The following is a 20,300-nucleotide window of genomic DNA, read 5'->3' on the forward strand; positions in this document are numbered from 1 at the left end:
TGAAATTATCACAATAAATGGTCAAAGTTCATAGACTACTAACCAGAGACAAGAGAAAAGTATCTTTCCCTTTCTCTATGCTACTAACTCTATAATCTTTGCAACCGGTATTTTTGAAATCTTATTGGTTTTATTGAATGCACTAATTCATTTTGTACTACACTGAAAATTTCATCAAAATTGAATGGGCCATATTAGAATAATTGATAAAAGTAAAATCGGACAAATCACCTTGTAGTCTCAATAGAGGCCCCCAGCCATAAACCGAAGATTGTTTCAAAACTGTCTTGACTAGTGTAAATTTCTCCTAAAATCTGTCAGTCTCCTCCGGAATCACCCTCTATATTAGATATATACTCTAACAAGACTCGTTACTGTCAATCTAATTTTGACGGGTGTTCACATCTTTTGATTTTTTGAATTGGCATCACAAAATCTACTCTTGTGGTTTTTTAACACAAAAGTTGCATTTGCCAGAAATTTCTGACTCACTAACCCTAAATTTAACTGCCAGTAGGTTGAAATCTTTATTTCAGTACTAGATTCCGGTTAGCTCTTGGAAATCTCATCTTGAGAAAGTTATTGGGGTTTGAGGGTATTGAAAGAATACTCAAATTTACATGTAGTGCTACAAAATGTATTATAAATAATAGACGTATACAAAACGTTCATATGAAACAAAGAGAGCATAAATTCTAATGAGTATTATAACTGTTGAACAGAAGGAACTCCTCCTTGAACATCGAGATTCACGAAGAAATAAGGAATGCTTTCATTTCAGATATATTTACAGGAACACTTCTCACGATTCAGATGAATAGTATTTGTGGACTGATCAAATTTATCACATACAAGAGTTAACAATTAAAAATGCTTAGTCTCACAATAGGGAGGAATACAAATTCTGGTTTTAAAAAGTAGGAATATAAAAAATGAACAGCCTTATTTTCACATCAGTCAGCGAAATAAACATCAAGTGTGAATTTCTCTCTATTAAAATGGAACATAGGTTGAACTTGTAATCCCCCCAAATTCCAAAAAATTGATTTTTAATACTGCTAAAGTGGTCATACACTTAAGATAATTCACAAAATACAGTCTCCACAAATTACAGTCTTGAATTTATAAATCGAACAAAATTTGGCACTTAGAGCAATCAGGCATAATTGAAATAACAATTGATCGAAGAAACACAAGGACAACTGATTTTTTTTTAAGAACTTGAAAAATAAACGAGTGTAAAAAAACAAGTATTAACGAAACTACCATAAGCGATTTAAACAGATAGAAATAAATAATAATTGGAAAACTCTAAAACACATGTTTCATTGATATCAGTTGATATTTAAGCTTCAACACTAACTGGTGCACTCTCCACACTGTCCCCAATTTTTTTTACTTTTATTTCTTCTTCATTCTGCTCTATTACACCATTTGTTGGCTCGCTAGTTTCTCCATTAGGAACCTCACTTTCTTTGCCATTTGCAAGCTTACTTTCATTTTCTTTTCCTGTCTCAGTTTTATCATTTTCAACACCATTTGCCTGAGTTTCAGAAACGGCGTTTTCTTGAGTACCATTAGTGTCAACACTTTCTTTCTTCTCTTCATCAGTAGTTTCTTTTTCTTTACTTTTTTCTACTTCAACTGAATCACCATTTTGCTTAACTTCGCCATTTTCGCTTTTGGATTCTTTAACTTCTTTGCAGTCTTCTTTTACTGCTGGACTGTCTTCTTTCACTTCTGTATTGTCTTTGATGTCTTCTTTTGCTTCCTTGCTATGTTCTTTCACTTCTTTGTTATCTTCTTTAACATCATTCTTATCATCTTCGATTTTTTCATCTTTGACATCTTCTTTTTCTACTGATTTGTTACTTTCCTTAGCTTCTTCCTTATCATCTTTTACTACCTTGCCATCCTCTTTAGCTTCTTCAGTTTTGTCTGTTTCCTCAATCTTCACTGTTTCATCTTGTTTCAAATCTTCTTTCGCACTTTTTTCCTCTTCTTCTGACTTTTTCTCGTCTTTCTTGTCCTCTTTCTCTTCTGTAGCGCCTTGTTCAGTTGACTTCAGTATATCTTCAACTTTTTTAATTGGTAATTCCTCAACCGCGGCTAAGGATATTGTAGTTTGAGTTTCGCACTCATTAGTTACCGCACTCTTTGTTTGTGTGCCTATTTCGATTTCTGTCTTGTTTGTCGATTCTTCTGTGCTTTTCTTCTGTTCCTTCGTTTTGTCAGCTTCAGTGTCATTTGGTTTTGGAACAGTTTCAGTAGAATCAACTTCCATGGCTTCAGATTTTTCTTCAGCTTTAGTTTCTTTTTGTGCTGGTTCAATTGTTTCTGTTGCTTTCTTTTCTTCTCCTGCAGTTTTTGTAGTTTCAGACTTCACTTCTTCAGAAACGACTTCTTGTTCGACTGGAAGAAAGTGTGAAAATAAAATTACTCTTCACATATAGTTACATAATCATAATGATTTTTTATAACATGCAGATGGTGGATAAAAGTCATCATAATATACTAGTTGAATACTACACCATTTCTAGCTATCCAAAATCGAATTTTTCAGAATATAAATGTGTTATATTCACCTTTTTCTGACTCTTGATCAACCTCCATGGCCTCCACTTCTGTCTCTTTTTTTTCTTCAACCTTCTCCTCATCTTTCTTAGCACTTTCAACACTGGTTTCGTCCACCTCAATTTTGGCCATTTTAGATGGAGGCTCCTACGAACAGTTAAAAAAACATTACAGGGGAAATCATCAAAGTTTTCTATTAATCAATTCACATTAGAAAAAAACAGATTTTTGTCAGTGTTTGGTTAGAATTAAGAACTCGGATTTCCCAACAAAAATTTATTGGAAATAAAAATCTGACAATACTTTTGTTTCAATATTGCACATATAATGGTCAAAATAACAAACTTTATTCACATCACAAGAACAACACCCAAGTTAAAATACACTAACATCTTAAATGCCCATCTGTTTTACCCTTTTGCAACCAGACTAGAAAAAGAATTCAAAAAATAATGAAATATCCATAATACACAACATAAACAATATTTAGGTTTCATTTTAGCCTTACCTCAACTGAAGCTTCAACTTCAACGATTTTCCTCTTCATTTTTTCAGCGGAAACTTCAGCAAACGAACTCACAACAGTAAAGTTAGTTCGTGACTCTTCCGAGATTGGAGCATTGCCCTCACGTTCAACAAGGACAACATTCACATCAGCTGACTTAGCAGCCTCTGCCTCTGAGAAGAGAATTTTATAAAATTAAGACAGTAAAAAATTAAATTTGGAACACAGATTAAAGCATACAACAAATAATGGAGTTTTCATCTAGTACATTTAATTATTGAATCAATCAATTGGAAAAGCGCTATGCTGGCCCATTTTATACATTTTGTGAAATATCTTCAAAACCATATGGAATAAAAGAAAAATTTTAACAGCACAGAGCAGGACAAATCTAGCACAATTCGCCTATTATAAATTCGATTGGATAAAATACAATCCCTATCCGATGGTTATAAATTAGTTTCTTTTCTATTTGATACCTTTCTTAGCTACATTGTTACCGAAGGATACTAAAATGGTTAGTAAGGATTAGTACATACCTTTAACATCATCAGTTAAAAACAAAATATCTACAGGAGCAACTTCCAACTCCTTTGCTATCTTTTTATAAGTTTCAGAATCAGTTTTGGAACCCAGTGCAAGGTCGAAGAACTTTTTGATATGTGAAGTGAGATCCCCTTCTGAAGTGTTCTTGAATAAAAGTTGTTGTGATTCAACACTTCCAGATGAGAATAGTGCAAACTTCTTGGTTGCAGACCAGGAATCAAAGAATTTAGGCACATCATCAAAAATACTAAAAATCAAGATTTATCGATAACATTTGGTATTCATCACATTGAGATTTTTTGAAGACAGAAAACTCTTATGGAAAATGTGAAGGAAACCAAATATCTGAATAATTCAAACTCAAAATCTCAAATGATCGATTCATGAACTATGAAAAATGTGGTTTTATTTGTTCATGGAAAATTGCTCTTCTCACGCTAGTTTTTCTTGTGACGATGCTGCTACACCTACCTAAATACATCTATAAGATTTTTATTTTGATACCAACCTTCAGAGTACTGACAAAATAAAATCTATATAAAGGTGTCAATTCTACTGACTACTTCAATTATTGGTCGTTCACATTTTTGTTATATTTCTCGTTTGATGTACTGAAGGTACTTACTGTCCTTTCAATTCTCCACTGTCATATCCCTTCTTCAATAGGAGTCCCTGAATTGTTTTCAGACCCTTGTTCGAATCATCTTTTTCAGTTAAATTCTTAACAACTTCAGCTGCTTTAGTGACATCTAGATCTTTCTCCTCGAATTGTTCAATACTCTTTTTGACTTCCTCAGTTTCCCAACTATTCTTCAAGAATTCCTCAGCATTTTTTATGATGTAGGGGTATAGTGTTTCCTATAAAAATAATAAGAACTCATCGATACAATCTATCAAGTATCCTACTAGGATATTTATGTGCAAAATTTCAATCATTCAAATAAAAATTCATTTGAAGAACTTTTTAATTTTTCAAAAATTATGCACGAGTAAGAAAAATTATAATTTGTTGGTATGAGCACATTGATTCCTTTCTTTCAAATTTTATTTGTAATTAATTGAGTAGTTGATTACCAATTGAGTAAGAGTTCTCATTTCTATACTAACTTTGTATTACTATTTTTCCACATTCATCAGAATATGAACTTCTATTATATATAATAAAGAATAAATTCAACTGAAATGTAATAGAGTTCACGTCTCCTCAATAAAAGGCTTTAAAATGTTCCATTATAGTTTACTAAGTTTCTGTTTGAAAAATTGAGCTGTTGTGCACATATTAATACAGGTAGGTATCTCAATTAATGTGACAAAAAAAGTACCATAGTGTGAAATAACGAACATAATAATTGATAGCTAGAAATTCTATAAATAGCAATCATCAGTTTATGGCTTTTTCATTTTACTTTAATATTTTGTTGAAGCAGGCATCAACTGGATTATGCAATATTAATGATTTGGCCAAACAGAAGAATGCTGCATCCCCGTGGATTAATAAGAATACTAACAATGTCAGTTTTTTGATTAGAAATATATTACGCACTTCAGACGAAAGTGCACAAGTGGTGAAAAATTAATTATTTAGCTGGATTTTACATCATCAATAGAAACATCTTATGTTTGCTCATAGAAAAATGTAGGTAGAATCTATTCCTTTTAGGACCTCCAACTAATAGTAAGTAAAAGCCATATAATTTAGATTTTTCAGTCGTAATGTGATCAATTTTTCAAGTATCAGGCACTATCAACATAAGATGGTGTAATATAATTTAATTCTTATTTTTTTAAAGATTTACCTTGAAGAAAATGGGTGCCACAAATTACCATTATATATTTTTACCCATTTACTGTTGAGCAATGTTTACCCTAAGGATTTTTAAAAAATATATATGTTGTATTATTCATTCAATTTAATACAAATAGCGCAACTATAAAATAAGACAGGAAAATATCTTCAAAACTAAGTAAATATCCCCTAAAGTGAGATGAATTTACGAAGTTCTACAAAAAAAATTGCAGATGAACAACAATGAAATTGAATTCTATTGTGCGAATTCAATAGTGCAGATGGTCAACAAAGAACCTAGGTAGATTATGCGACAGACTGTACTCTCCCAGAGCGAAATGTGAATGTACTGAAAATGGGAAACAAGGGCTGAATTTTTACCTGAGCCAATGCGAACAGAATGAAACAACTTTTCACACAGGAATTTCTGATAATAAAAATATCAATATAAATTGATACTTAAAACTGCTTCTATATTTAATCAACGGTTTAGGAAAAAATAGAAAAAAAAGTACAGAATAACAGTACCTATTCACAGCATACATTCAGTGGGCGAACCAATTGCAAATACTCCGAAAATCGTGAAATATACATATAAATGAACCTTCTGATCGAATAGTACCAAAGATTTCAATTTGAATTTGTAATGAAAAACTTGAACCTACCTTAACGAAGGAGATGGCCGTTGTTGTACCGGCAACGTCTAATAAAATAGCGGAGATTTTTTCCATATCCAGTGTGCTAATGCATTTCTTAGTTTCACTCATATTTATAGGTGAAAGAAAAGTGACTAGATGAATATATTTTCTGTTCGAATAGGTATTATGAACAAGTTTTATTCTTAATGTTAAAGCAGAGAAACAACTGATACACCGGAAGAAAATGGTGGTTGTGGCGTTGGTGGCTGATCGGCGAAATCAAGAAACTTATTTTTAGAGGGATGGCGGGGAGAATCCTTGCAAAGCGCATGCTATTCGCAGCCAAATTCAACGGTTCGCGGATTTTCGCGGCAAATTTCAGCTATATGATAACAAAGAAATTTCGATCGATTAATCTAATAATTTTCACATTTTTTGTTTTTTCGCCACTTTTTTCAGCAAAGAGAATCAGGGAATCATCGTGTTTCCATTCGGGGTACGAAAATGAGATTCAGTTGTTTCATGCGTTGCAGAATTAATCTCAACGTAAGCAATATATGGTGGAAGTGCTTTTCATACATTTTTTCATACAATGGTTTTAGTCAAACTGACGATAAAATTCCAATTAATGTGCCGAAATGAAAAACATCTGCCAATCAACTTCTCTCATCATAATTTATTATTCTCCTTCAGTTAAAATTGATTCATGAATCCAATAAAAAATAAATTCTGTAATAAATTATTCCCTTTCATCACTTTACTCAATGGAGAAATCAAATCAAATCGTCAAGTTCAATCTACCGTTTAGTCTTTGGTGAATCTCGAAAGCTAACGTTCTTTTCCTTCACTCAGAAACTCAATTCGAATTCTGGAAAAAGTATCACCTCAGCCGGGACTTGAACCCACAACCTTCTGATTACTGTCAAGTGCTCTTATCATTGGACTGAGAAGGGGCCTGTTCCGATATTGCTGTTAGTACTGGCCCGCAATCGAATAACAATAGAACTCGAACGACTGGGCCAATAGGCATCGTTTCTGAAATACTGACAGTACTGTTCAGCAATATCGGAACAGGCCGTAAAACATGTATCCCCATCGAGTGAACTCTTCCGCCAAAATTCATTGTTAGTATGAGGGGTTAAACCATTCTCTATAAAATCGAATAGTTGATTGGAAACTCGAGGATACAGGATTCAAAATAAAAGTCGAATGAAAATGGCATTATGTATATTTTATATAATTATGTATATACTTACTATGTTATATTTATATGAAGGTGCATTTTACAATCATAATACATACAAGTGTATTTCACCTATGGGTTTTTCGATAACAAACATGGGACCGTTATATGGATGAGTTTTAAAAAATATACATTTATTTGACAAACCGAAAAAAAAATTTCACGCAATTGAAGGATGTCATTGGAAACTATTCAACTGAATATTAGGTTCAACACTTATTACGAGAAACTTTCGAGAATTCATTATGTCTATGGCTTCTGCAATGTTGTTTATAATTAAAATTACATCAATTATAATATATTGTTAACTACTGCTCTACACACGACAGATCTAGTATTTGCAGTTTCAGATAAAAATGATTCCATTTTGAGATACTGTTTAGGATTAAAAATAAATATGGAATTAAAAATGGAGAGCAACAAATCAGTCTATATCTTTAAAATTGTAGATATTCACGGATAAATAATGTGAAGTGAAAAGACAACGTAATGGCTATGAGCAAGAATTCAATGAAGTACTTTGTGATAGAACGATAATCTAATCTCAAGGCAATACTAATTAGTAGGAACAAAATATGATATAAAACAAGATATAGTTTTTTCTTATCGAATGAATGCGTTCATCTTACATAAAATATAAGTTCTATAAGCACTTCAAATATTAAAGTAAATAATACTAACATAAATTACTAATGAAAAATGTCATGGAGTTTACAATAAATCACATATTGGGAAAATATAAATTAAGTACAAATATATCTTAGCAAGCATTAATAATACCTGAAACCGGAAATACTAAAGCCACTATTCGAAGATTAATACTTTCGTAGAAACACAATAAAACTAGATTTCAGTCTTGACAATTATACAAGTATCCCGGAATCGAATGTTCAACACTGTTTATAATCTACGAATCAACCAACTGACCGAAAAATATAACATTTACACAATATTTCATGTCCATTTCCTTCAAATTGGTCACTAAAGTGCAATTATGCTTATTATCTTGATAACATATAAAAAACTGTACAAACACCAATTCATTTTTGAAGCATAAATAAAAATATATATCATATTGTCCATCTTATATGTGTCTTGTGAACTTTACTGTAAAGGCAAAGGTCTTTTCGATGACTTTAACGAAATTCACATTCATTTAGGCACGATTCATTACACTAGTTAATAAAGGGTTCATTTCAAATCGAGTATCTGAAACACCACTTCGGAACACCTGGAGGAAAACAATAAAAAAAATATACAAAATCAAATTTTGAAATGACGGGATCATAAAAGCCTGAATTATTTCTTTCAGAAAACATGTATGTTTGAAATTTAGCGTGGTGATAATAAGAGGAAATAAATAAATAGATTCATCATCATTTAGTTTCCATATCATTTGCATACGACATATTCAAAAGCCAATGTCAGCTGTGACATAATTCTAATCGAAGAATTTTAATTCAACTTCAATATTGGTCCTTCACAATGAATAATTTTTTAATGGGGTAAATATTTGAATTAAAATGCTCCAAGAAGTTTTTATTCTTGACAACCTAAGTACGATGTCTCTGATCTAATCAATCAAAAAATTTCTATCAGTTTTTTAGATCTGTAGAAACTAAAATATGAATATGTATTTTCATTGAACAAGCAATGAATTCAATGAAACAGCACTGGATTTATTTTTCATTTAAAAGTTAGAAATTAATGAAGGTAATCATAAAACACTGGGGTATAAAAATAGGTTTTCCAAATGAGTGCTTTCAAATTTGGAAGGAACTGATTTTCATCAAATTTCTAGTTAAAATTTTAGAAAAGGAGGTACTGATGAATAACTGCGACTAGCCCGCGGATTCCAAATTATTACCGATTGAAGCTGTTCTAATAACCTATGAGGTTACTAGAATAGAATAAAATTTTCTGCTTCAAATCCAGTGAACACCACTACATCATAATTGTTTGAAAAAATAATATATAAAAGTCTGGAATATAAAGAAAAAAGCTTCACAAAGGACATGAATAGCATATTCTCCATGAAAATCACACTTTTCTCACCTGAGCCTCATTTCCAGCAATCATTCACAAATACTGGATACACCAATTTTCTGAGGATATTTAAGTCACACTAAGCCATTAAGCCTTAGTTAGATGTTTATAATTAGCCATCCTTAGCCTGAGGAGATGTTCTTAGGCCGTATTTGCTTTGCTATCATTCGGATAATATGTGTGAAACAACTGTTTCTCAACAATATTTTTTCACTCATATGATTAGAATCACCACTTAAAATTTATAGCAAAAATAAGCTGAACGACGTTGGCATTTCAAAAGGAATGTAAACGTTAGTACCTTATATTGAATCCTTATAATACATTCCTAAGCTTAATAAATCTATCAGAGAATGAAATAAGGGAAGGCAAGACTTTGATCACATAAAACGCTACTTTCTACACGGGTGATATGAACAATTTCAAAAATAAATATAGATAAATAGGAATAAAAAAATAAAAGGTCATCAAAAAAACTACCAGTAAAATTCAGAAGACCTCATGAATTGTGTATAAAACAAAAACATTTGTAGGTCGATTTGAAGTTCGTTAAGAACATCTAGATACTTAAATGATCAACATTTAAGTGTGACACTGTCATATTTAACGGAAACTTCATCGCATTGCAACTATCGCTGAGAATAGTACGCATAATACTAATAACTTCGCACTAACACTGGACGAGTTGGCTCCTAATGTGAGTTCACTTTTGACTACTTCGTTTTCCTTCTTCTTGTGTGGCTTGGATTTTTTAGTAGTAGTAGATGGCCGCGTCGTGGTTGGACGGGCTGTTGTGGTTGTCGTTCTCCATGACGGATAAGTCCACCACGTGGGCGAATGCTCCAGTGGGTTATGGGTTGAAGTAGTAGCCGCTTTGGAATCCCACACTTTGAACACGATTTTCATGTTGTGCGAATCGCACTTTCCTAGTAAATCATGCCATTTTAGTATTAGTAAATGAAAAAATGAAGAAATAACTGTTTTCCATTTTGAGGAAGAGGAAGTGACAATTCACTGCACTCTGGCAGAGGGAAAGTATGTAATAACCTGTGGATCTCAATTCAAAAACAAAAAGAATTCGCTAATTCATGATTTACTCATGTTATTTATCTAGTAGACTCAATTTTTTTTAAATTCAGTAGTCATCTCCAGAACCAAGCTAAAATATAATTTTCCGTAATTCATCCTTTTCTCATCAGATGAGGTGAGGATTAGAAGAAATTGACAAGTTTTTTGCTTATCCTTAAAACAAGTGTAGTAGCAATAGAAGTATGTTCATCTTGGAGGGAGATCTTTTGAGATAAATCTGAAGAATAAGGTAAGTACATCCAGATAATCTGCAGCTAAATGGATATACAGTACATTACATTCTTCAAACAAACCACAAATTATTTAAACCTTGTGAGTATATTCTACAATCACTCAACCCATCTGTTGACTAAAGTAATATAACAGCAGTTAAATCTTTTAATTTTTTTAAGCAAGGATTTTTTTGAGTAGTAACTCTTGAGGAAAGATTATCTAACTAAGCTGGTGCACAAGAATTCTTTTTGAGGATTGTACAATGTGATTCACTAATTTTCATTTAGTTTGTTACAACTGAAAAGAGAATGTAGATGTGATGTAGGAATTTTTTTGAGGTATTTTATGAGCCAACATTTTTTTTATACTAACAATATTGAATAAAACTGGAAAGAATGAAATGTGAAGGATTATATTCCCTTTTCAATAGAAATTGTTCAATGAACTCACCTCCAATTCTTCTGTGTAGATCATCATTGGATGAAGTGGATATGAAATAATAATCATGTCCTGGGTGGAACTCTAGACCTCCAGGTTGGGGGGTGAAAGGTCGGAAAGTTATTGTGAAATACATAAGTTTGTATGGTTTATCACACACAGCTATAATACTTGGGTTAGGATTCACTATCCTACATGTCTCATATTCATCTTTCGACACGTTATATATGATATATTTCTCCATGTTCTTTTCTGTGGAGCCTTGGGTATAAACGGGACATATCAAGTCCACTTGGTCATATTCAAATGGCAAATTATTCTTATTAACATCGATAATATTATCTGTATTATCGATCCTGAATATAGGGTTTGTAGAGTTCCAGTGGATGGTCATCAATCTTGCACTACCTGGCTTTAGGGCTAATATTGTTTGTATTGTGAGAAGTAAAACAAGGATAAGGCAATGTGTAAGACTGACGCCCAAATTCCAGAACATCATGTCGGTAGTTTGTAGATCAGAGTCCCCTTCTCATTTCTTCAGATTAATCTGCAAAATAAATCCATTACTATAAGTATAGAAGACAATTACACTAAATTTTAAAATAAACTATGAGCAATTTGAATTAAATATTTTTTCTGAGAAAGAGAAGATATTATTAGTTCAGTTTTCATTAGAAATAAACTAACTCAATGAGAAAAAGCACAAAGTACACCTTATGAAACTAGTAAGTGAATTAAGAAAAATGAAGTTTCAATTAAGTGCAACAATCATTACTTAAGTATTTGCATCGATAACGTAAAGTTATATAAATTCAGAAGTTATGCTTTTTGAAATCAGAAAACTATTCCACCGTTCTTTCAGACTTCAGACGTTGAAGTATTGATACAAATAAGTAATAATTGCACTCAAAAATACTGCATCCTTGTGAATTCACTTAACTTGGTTCATTTGTAATGAATAGTGAAATTGCGGACAGTTCTCATAGAAAATTAGAAACATGTTTACTAATTTCAAAGTGAGTTTGAATCTCAAGTGGAAAATTTTCAGTTAGGAAAAGTATCTTATCTATTCTTACTGAAACTATGAATTGGGTAAAAAAAACCTGTTCACTAGTAATGCAAATGTTACTACTATCACCCCTGTCAAAAAACATAAAAGAAGAATAAACAATTTATTATACCCACTGCAAATTTTTCAATACCTACATAACTTCAGCATTTGAAATTCAATGGTGAAGAAGCATCATTATTTAGAATGTTATGCTTCTTTCACAGATTGTTATCCATTAATGGTATTTATAATTATTATGACATACACTAACACCTATAACTTATGTTAATTTGAAAATCACGAAAGGTGTGAAATAGACATTAGAATTCACAGTTGCAGGAAATTGAGTATACATATTTAGAAAAGAATCTAACAATTATTTGAACACTGATTACATATTCAAAAGGGTCTGGTAAATATTTACATTTACAATGTGTCATGGTCTGTGTAATATCCAATAATGGATTCACACCAAGAAAACAAATACTAAATTACTTGAGAAATTAGGGACAAGGCAGAATTATGTGTCCCATTTAAGGGCTCACATAAAAATAATTTTTTGGTTGATATGAAATGAAGAATAAATTTTATAGTAAATATACGGATATAATTGGATCTGCATACCCCTAAACTGTATTTAAAGTTCAAATTCAATTTTTTTTTCAATCGATCTCGATCTAGATACTAGGTATCTACCTACTAGTTGTAATAGAAAGTTGGGTGAAGAATTTTTGATGGTGTCAATCTCGGTGTCATTAATTAGGTATTCATCGAGTTATTCTTTTTACATATATATTATTCCCTTCTTTTTTACATTTGGAACAGAATGTATGAAACATTATGGGAAATATCCAATGTTAACTTCTTAGTGATCTTAGAGATCCTGTATAAAGTGTCTAGCCACACTATAGACACCAAATTGGTCTAGCATTGCAGTCCTGATCTGAGTTCGTTGAAAAGTTTAATGAGATAATTTTTCGGTAAACCCCCAATTTTTAAAATTTTATATTATGTGCCAAAGCATTATGAACATTATCATTGGAGAAAAAAGTTAATTATTCTACTGATAGTTGAGAAAAATATCTCGAAAAATATGTACCTCTTTTCCTTGTAAACAAATAATAAATTTACAAATCAATAACATTACATTACAGAACATTGAATGCTCGATTAAATGTATGGGTAATTGCGAGGGTAATTGAAGATCCAAAGTATAATACTCATTGAAAGGATTTCGAAAAACTAAAAAAAAAACAATACTTACGCTCAGAAAGGGCATCCTATGTGAAACAAAATGTTCAAATTATCTTTATATGACACTATAATAGTAAACAAAAACTATCACGATTTCTGAATTTATGAGAATTTTTCAAATATTCAGTTTCAATAATAAAATTGTAATTTCAAAAAATAATCTAGAAGCTTTAGAAAATCCCACCGACAAAACGAGTTGTCAGGTTTGAATCTATATTTCCAATACCTCTCGAATATAATACGGACTTAACTACTGTGCTATGTTTAATTTCCAATATTTACTTTCTTGTTCACAGCACAATGTCCAAACAACTCAAATAAGTTCCCGACAGCTTATCCGCGATTTTATGATAGACTAATCAATAAACTTAATTTATAATTTACTAAAAATATACAAAGGTGATTGATAAGACATGGCTTACCTATTGTTAAGAGTACAGGATTCATAATTGGGAAAGACTCACTAAACCGAAAACACAATTAACATTGCATAAACACATTGAACACTACTCATCACAAGGTCCAAAAATATATAATTTAGAACTCTACACTAATACAAAATTCCCAAATGTTATTAAAACATCACTTTAATTCGATTTTTTACAACATTCCTTGCCATTTTGTCTCGTCTTGGCCAGCTTGAACGATTGTGGCGACATCTATACAGAATAATGCGATGCTGTTTGATAGTTCAAGTTACTTTCATAGCTAACTTCGTGGGATTTCAATTTAATAGACGACTAACTTCAAATTCAGATCACATCCGCTTTTCAACATATGAAAAAACTATCTTCTGATTTTTATCAGAACCTCATTCGATATTAGAATTTCCTCATTCATATTGCGAAATTTTCGTTTATGTATGACAGATTTACTGCTACATCGGTAGGTTATTTCCATAGAGTCTTGTCTCTGGTTATTTCACCGTCGAGAACGTTTCTCAGAACTTAAATGGCTTATTTGCTCTCTCCCAAAAATGAAGATTTAAATTTAAAAAAAGTGCAGAATCAGCATATTTCCTGTAGTTTTTTCTTCTTGATATAACTTTTTCATTAAAATTTTCTACCGAAAATGAAGATAAACTTAATTTTTTTCAATGGTAGATGGGTTTTATCAAAAGAAAGAATTCAAAAATTCGTGAACAATTGATCTATTTCATTATGAAGGAATAATACGCCCACAACTCTTACTAAACATTCTCACATTTTACAAGACAAATTTTTTAACTTTTTCATACTCAATATTATAGGTACATCAGGATTCAATAAAAACTCTTATTAGCTAGATCCGATTATTTCTTTTTTTTCTGTTGTTTTAATCTTCGTTTTTCTTCTCTTTTTCGTTCCCTTTCCACGTGTGATTTGTACAGTTTATAGCCGAAGAAAGCTGAAAAAAAAGTAAAATCAATATTTAAACCTGAGGAAGCACATATACCTATGAACATATAAACAGAGTAGTCAGTAACTTTAAGTGTTGGCAATCATTTCAATTACCCAGTGTGTAAATCATACAAAAATTGATGCAGCGATGAGGCAAATAGAATAATGCACTTTACATTTATTTTTGTCTCTTCCGTCATTTAAAGTTTCAAATTAGCCGTAACAAAACAATCCAAATCCTCCCCAAGATCATTCAATGCACTGATGTCAACATTTTTCCAGTCTTTCTGACTACTTAGGGAATAAAAGAAGTACAAATTATTTTTTACAAAAAAAAACAAGTTCAAGACAACAGGTTTTACCGATAGCTGTGGGGAAAACCAACGGAAATATCGAATATTGTGGGAAGATTGAAAAAATTTATTAGACAAAATGAGCCAGCCAAATATCACCAAATAATGCTGATGATTATGAACTGCCAATTCTTACCCAACACTATAAGCACAAAGGACACCAAAATCAAGAGATATAGTAAAATTATAGGTCCGTCATATTCATCGGAATCCTTCCCCACATCCCCAATATTTTTTAGGGATTCTGGCATAAAACCTCCGAGCATACCCCTTTCAGCCTTTTTTTTCAAAACCTCCTTCAACTGTTCTTCGTTCTCAATACTGAGATTCAACTTCTTCACAATTTTCAACAGTTTTTCCAAACTGGCCACATCACTTCCAACAGCTGGCGCAATGTCTGGATCTAGAACATCGCCATTTTCCTGTAAACCATCCTGGACTCCTTGCAAAAGGTCCATTACTGTATTCTTTCCGAGATTCCGTTTCACTTTTGGAACTTTCAACTAATGACGATAAAGAAAAATTTCTAGTTGGAAACCTTGCAATCAACTACGATGTTTATAAATGGTGCATTCAAATCAGCATATTTTGCGATAACAAAATATGCAGCTATTTTAAACGTCGTAACTTACTATTTCAAACTCTAACGATCCAGTAAAGATTGGAATTTTACAATCAGGTATGTACATATAGATAACTAAGATTGATATAAACCGTTCAAAAAGATCTTTTAAAATCAATTTATTTGAAAAGGCAACAATGAATTTTTATTATCTTTAACATTGCGCGCATCTATGAGTGGAGAGTGGATAAATATGTAATAAAGTTTCGAGAGAAGTACATACATGGATAAGATATTGTTATTGTTAAAGGTAAGTACTCAATTTTATGACAATTTCAAAGTTAACTAAACTGAACTCTAACCTGACTTAGAAATTCTATATGCCGTTTTCTCAGAAATAATTTTCATACATGTTTATGTTTAGTTATGGATTTTCAACAAGTATCAGCCACATTAATGCAATATTAAAAAGAAAAAGGAATACCCATGTTAACACACACTTTCAGAAATTTTGAAATGAGATCCAGTGGTGCAGCAACTATACTGACCAAACCCTTTCGATGTAAGGGTAGCAGCATTGGCGTAGCCAGGTGTTTGAAGGGAGCTAAGAAAGCTCAATATAGTTTTACGCTTGCTTGCTCGAAAATTTCGTCGATTTCAGTATTTGGCGTGGAATGGTACCGAGAATTCTGAGGGGCGGGAAGTGCCCACCCGTCTACGCCCATGGATAGCAGATTAGATATTTTTCTGGGCTTCCCAACAATGTAAGATTCTTGACAAAGTTAATTGAATATTATTGATTCAAATATTCTTACTTCCAAAATTTTAGGATCCGCATCTAGATACATGAAAATAAATCCCCTTTCCCCTGATCACGTCATAACTTTTTTCTCCCAGTTTCCTGATATGTACTTTGCAGAAAAATTCTTACGGAATGGAAAATCAGTAAAATTGTAGAATTCCACAAACCTCAACGAATATTTCAACTTTGCTCTTACAATTTTTTCATCTTAAACGGCTAGGACGACTTTGATGTGATACGATAGATTTCGTTAAGACCTTGGAGGGTTAATATTCGCAATAGAGTACGGTAAAGGGGGCGTCGTGTTATAGGACTGTTTCTCAAACTCTTTAAGTTGCGTAGATGTTGAATTCCTATGTTTTATGGGCGAACAACCTTAATAAATACTACCTTAATAAATTTCAACACAAAATTCACTATTCAATATACATATATACACTTTGATATCTGGATTGAAATGAAAGCCAACTCTTTTACAATAGGATTGGTTGATATGTATTAACTTCAACCTTTGCTTGCATATTAGGTATGTATAATACATGTCCGGCCTACTGCTTTTCTCAGAGAAATGATGAAATTAAGAAAAACTGATGCATTGACCTATTCACTACTTTTCTCTTCGTAGATTCTAAACTTCCATTCTCCACCAAAACCTCATTAATTATATTTTATTATTCAGGTTGAGCGAACTGGCCAAATAACCCACCTGCTAAGGAAATAAAAATTATTCCAGGAATAATGAACACGGAATTGGAGAATCCATGTTCAATAGGTCCATCCTGCCCTCCACCGAGATCAACCATATTTATGATTTATATTTGGATATTTGATATTTAATTTAATTCATGGGCCTTTCGTTTATCCTTCCTTGAAAGCGTGTTTACACAAAAACAGCAAAAAAACTCAAAATCAGAACATCTGGCATTACAAGTAAACAAAGAACATAGAACAAAAATCAATACAAAACAACAAGACGTCAATCGCCCAAAAGAAGCATAGATTATTATTACTTCTTTTGATGCTGAGCTTGCTCTTCTCATGCCACAGCCAGTTTCGGATGACTCTGTGGGTCTTTCGGTGGTGTTATTTCACTCCTAAGGCTCGTTTTACACGTGTACATTTATAGCCAATTTTTCAAGGAGAATATCATATCAAAATTTGTATATTATTTCATCTATTGTCATTGAGATAGCAAAAAAATTAGCTATTTTCTGAAAGCACCATAGTTAGGATATATATTTTTCTACAATGGCACCATGATTATAAGGGATCACGAAAGTAATAATGGATAGTTGTTGGTTGAAAAAATGATAAAACCTCACAAATACCCGTTTTTGGCTTGTTGCTACTTAACCCAGTAGCTATTAACTCATTATTATTTCGATGACAAAATGAGCAAAACTGACAAAACTGTCTGAATAGTGCGGAATACAGATTTTCTAAAGAATGAAATTAAAATTTTTCCTGAACAAATAATCTTGAAGAAGTTCAATTAATCGTTCTATATTCTCAAAAGACATGAATGGCGATTCCAACTTGGAGGTCCTTCCTTCTATCCCAAAAGATATTATTTTTCCTGATGAGTTGAATCGTTATTTGAGAGGACAAATTGAGGTGAGTGAAGGATAAGCGCTCTGGTAAAAATATGGCCTTTCGAAGGCATAAAATACATCTTTAGATTAGTTAAGAATGAGTTATAATTTATCTATTCGAATATATATAGTACCTAATGCACGAAAATGGCATGCTCAGAAAAAATCTACAAGAAAATGAGTCCTCCTTGAATGAAAATAAATCCATAATCGACAATCTGAAGAATAAGTTGAAAGAGTATGAAAACACCGACAATAAACATCAGTACACTACTTCAACTGCCTTGGCTAGCTCTAAAATCGTAGAATTGAGTAGAAAATTGAGGGAGAAGAATGCAGAAGTTGAATCATATAAAACTAAATGTTCCAAACTCGAAAAACAAATTTTTGAAATTTACGAGAATAAAACCGAAGAACCGCAAAAAGGTAAGATCACAGTTCATTATTTCGAAGTTCCACTAAAATCAGTCCAAATTTCGGAATATTTAATTCTATTTATACTCACCGATTATATTCTCAGAAGAAATGTCTCCTGCACAGAGAACAGAAAGGGAAGATCAGCTGAAAAAACTTCAAGATAAATTGAGCGCCTCTTCTATGAGATTCAGAGAATTGCAAAATATGAATATTCATCTGAAGAACGAATTAAAAATGGCAAATAAATATCTGCAACAAGAAGTAGGGGATACTCTGGATACTATCAGTAACAATAACAATTTAGGGTGGAGAGGACGAGCACAGATCATATGCGACTTGCAACAGAAAAACCAGGAGTTGAAAGAAAAGCTTAAAGGATACCAGAAAAAGAGTATGACTTGAAAATATTCATTTAGCACGCACAGAAAATACCATCAATTCCAACTTGAATCCATTATCTATCTTTTATAATTATGAGAGAACACCTGAAAAAAAAATTCAATTGTATTTACTCGAAAATGTTGTTCTTTCATGTTTTAGGTACTCCTCAATTTTAGCATGAAGATATGTATCATTCTTGTCAAATTATTTGTATCCGAAGATATCACTCATACTATTCAGAGCTCATTTCACATTATTTAAAAAACGCTCGTTTCAGGTGGTGTAGAAGTTAACAGTAAAGCCGAAAAAAAATTAGATAACTTAATCAAAGAAAATGAGGACCTGAAAAATATTCTGGAAGAACAAAAAAAGCGAATTGACGTATTGAGAGCCAGATGCAAAGTATTAGAAGGCGAACAATCCATTAACAAGTCTAAAATAGCTTCGCTTATAGCGCAAACTGAACGTGATCAGAACCTAATGCAAACGTTATCTGTGAGTTGAAGAAACAATTAATACTCTGATAAGAACTTGATTCTTTTTCAGAATCAAGTAAGCAATCAGCAAAACGTTACAAATGAAACTATTAAACAGAAAGATAAGCATATCAAAGGCCTACAACAGGATAATGAAGTATTAAGAATCGAATTGTCAAAGCAGAGATATACAGTAGAAAATCTTACGAAGGATCTGAATGATAAAATGGAAGAAATAAAGGATTTAATGAGGAATAAACGGAAAAGTCCAAGACCAAGCAGTTCCTACGGACAGAGAAATAAAAATGTAGGTACCTACTTCATTTTAAACTTATCAGCACAAGTTAGAGCATAACAAAAATGTTATTATTTCGTTGAGAAACAAACTCAGGCCTTTTTTTAGTTAATTGACGAAAGATTAGTAAATCGACTGGAAGCAGAAAAATCCCGCTTATTAGAGCTCACGGAAGTACAGGCCTCAAGAATATCGGCTGAAAGGGAAGCGCATTCGAAAACGCAAGAACGGTTGATGGTGGAAAGGCAGAAAGCAGCAAGATTGGAGACCAATTTGGCCAAATTAGAACTAGAATATAGTTCAATTAGATCAGGAGGTTCATATTGTACTTTGACAACGAATAGATCCATAGACGGAAAGAAAAATACCTTAGACTTCAAGGATGAACTGGAAATAGCCCAAGAAACGATAAAAGCTCTGAAAACAAGACTCGAAATTGAACAACATGAGCGGAAGGTGGATTTGAAAGAGTTTGCGAGGATTTTGGAATTGCATAAATGATAATTAGCTTATAATCGTTTTGATTTTGTTGTTATTCCCATGCATATTAATTAAATAAATTCTGGTGGAAATTTCCTTTTGCGCAATTTGTACTCAACAACTCAACCATAACTGACTCAGGGGGCGAGAAGCCCGGAGCTGTACCGGTGCATGAAGCAC

The 20,300-nt window shown here is 32.2% G+C and overlaps 4 protein-coding genes across 8 annotated transcripts; 1 reads left to right on the top strand and 3 right to left on the bottom strand.

The window, feature by feature from the left end:
• Positions 1-615: 615 nt before the first annotated feature.
• Positions 616-6,332, bottom strand: LOC123307409 (enolase-phosphatase E1-like). Of its 2 annotated transcripts, XM_044889697.1 has the most exons (6): positions 6,077-6,332; positions 4,251-4,483; positions 3,619-3,872; positions 3,083-3,252; positions 2,586-2,721; positions 616-2,412 (listed from the first exon to the last, which is right to left on the bottom strand). In XM_044889697.1, the coding sequence occupies exons 1-6, from the start codon at positions 6,176-6,178 to the stop codon at positions 1,346-1,348; spliced, it is 1,962 nt and encodes a 653-aa protein (XP_044745632.1). In that variant the 5' UTR covers positions 6,179-6,332; the 3' UTR covers positions 616-1,345. The 2 variants fall into 2 exon arrangements, with proteins under 2 accessions (XP_044745632.1, XP_044745633.1); XM_044889698.1 differs by lacking the exon at positions 616-2,412 and having other exon boundaries at positions 2,641-3,003.
• A 3,294-nt stretch (positions 6,333-9,626) lies between these two features.
• Positions 9,627-14,043, bottom strand: LOC123307275 (ephrin-B2-like). Of its 2 annotated transcripts, none has more exons than XM_044889512.1 (3): positions 13,806-14,043; positions 11,091-11,625; positions 9,627-10,264 (listed from the first exon to the last, which is right to left on the bottom strand). In XM_044889512.1, exons 2-3 carry the CDS (start codon positions 11,575-11,577, stop codon positions 9,954-9,956), a joined length of 798 nt encoding a protein of 265 aa, XP_044745447.1. In that variant the 5' UTR covers positions 11,578-11,625; positions 13,806-14,043; the 3' UTR covers positions 9,627-9,953. The 2 variants fall into 2 exon arrangements, with proteins under 2 accessions (XP_044745447.1, XP_044745450.1); XM_044889515.1 differs by lacking the exon at positions 13,806-14,043 and adding an exon at positions 13,394-13,565.
• Positions 14,044-14,517: 474 nt separating this feature from the next.
• On the bottom strand, positions 14,518-17,423 carry LOC123307960. Of its 2 annotated transcripts, none has more exons than XM_044890467.1 (2): positions 17,186-17,423; positions 14,518-14,769 (listed from the first exon to the last, which is right to left on the bottom strand). In XM_044890467.1, the coding sequence occupies exons 1-2, from the start codon at positions 17,280-17,282 to the stop codon at positions 14,675-14,677; spliced, it is 192 nt and encodes a 63-aa protein (XP_044746402.1). In that variant the 5' UTR covers positions 17,283-17,423; the 3' UTR covers positions 14,518-14,674. The 2 variants fall into 2 exon arrangements, with proteins under 2 accessions (XP_044746402.1, XP_044746401.1); XM_044890466.1 differs by lacking the exon at positions 17,186-17,423 and adding an exon at positions 15,252-15,745.
• Positions 17,424-17,660: 237 nt separating this feature from the next.
• LOC123307959 (protein lava lamp-like) lies at positions 17,661-20,216 on the top strand. Of its 2 annotated transcripts, none has more exons than XM_044890464.1 (6): positions 17,661-18,093; positions 18,203-18,497; positions 18,592-18,879; positions 19,147-19,364; positions 19,416-19,652; positions 19,749-20,216. In XM_044890464.1, the coding sequence occupies exons 1-6, from the start codon at positions 17,998-18,000 to the stop codon at positions 20,139-20,141; spliced, it is 1,527 nt and encodes a 508-aa protein (XP_044746399.1). In that variant the 5' UTR covers positions 17,661-17,997; the 3' UTR covers positions 20,142-20,216. The 2 variants fall into 2 exon arrangements, with proteins under 2 accessions (XP_044746399.1, XP_044746400.1); XM_044890465.1 differs by having other exon boundaries at positions 18,595-18,879.
• The last annotated feature ends 84 nt before the right edge of the window (positions 20,217-20,300 follow it).

Source organism: Coccinella septempunctata, chromosome 2 (assembly GCF_907165205.1).
Source record: "Coccinella septempunctata chromosome 2, icCocSept1.1, whole genome shotgun sequence".
Taxonomy (NCBI): domain Eukaryota; kingdom Metazoa; phylum Arthropoda; class Insecta; order Coleoptera; family Coccinellidae; genus Coccinella; species Coccinella septempunctata.

What these genes read in the sequence shown, in the direction of transcription:
- LOC123307959 (XM_044890464.1), top strand. Translation starts at nt 17,998, where the DNA reads ATGAATGGCGATTCCAACTTGGAGGTCCTTCCTTCTATCCCAAAAGAT. An exon ending in AACCGAAGAACCGCAAAAAG is followed by an intron (nt 18,498 to 18,591) that starts GTAAGATCACAG and finishes TTATATTCTCAG; the next exon opens with AAGAAATGTCTCCTGCACAG. An exon ending in TAAAGGATACCAGAAAAAGA is followed by an intron (nt 18,880 to 19,146) that starts GTATGACTTGAA and finishes CGCTCGTTTCAG; the next exon opens with GTGGTGTAGAAGTTAACAGT.
- LOC123307409 (XM_044889697.1), bottom strand. Translation starts at nt 6,178, where the DNA reads ATGAGTGAAACTAAGAAATGCATTAGCACACTGGATATGGAAAAAATC. An exon ending in TTTAACTGATGATGTTAAAG is followed by an intron (nt 3,253 to 3,618) that starts GTATGTACTAAT and finishes TTCTCTTCTCAG; the next exon opens with AGGCAGAGGCTGCTAAGTCA. An exon ending in TGATCAAGAGTCAGAAAAAG is followed by an intron (nt 2,413 to 2,585) that starts GTGAATATAACA and finishes ACTTTCTTCCAG; the next exon opens with TCGAACAAGAAGTCGTTTCT.
- LOC123307960 (XM_044890466.1), bottom strand. Translation starts at nt 15,573, where the DNA reads ATGGACCTTTTGCAAGGAGTCCAGGATGGTTTACAGGAAAATGGCGAT. An exon ending in CTTTGTGCTTATAGTGTTGG is followed by an intron (nt 14,770 to 15,251) that starts GTAAGAATTGGC and finishes CTTTTTTTTCAG; the next exon opens with CTTTCTTCGGCTATAAACTG.
- LOC123307275 (XM_044889512.1), bottom strand. Translation starts at nt 11,577, where the DNA reads ATGATGTTCTGGAATTTGGGCGTCAGTCTTACACATTGCCTTATCCTT. An exon ending in TCTACACAGAAGAATTGGAG is followed by an intron (nt 10,265 to 11,090) that starts GTGAGTTCATTG and finishes ATGATTTACTAG; the next exon opens with GAAAGTGCGATTCGCACAAC.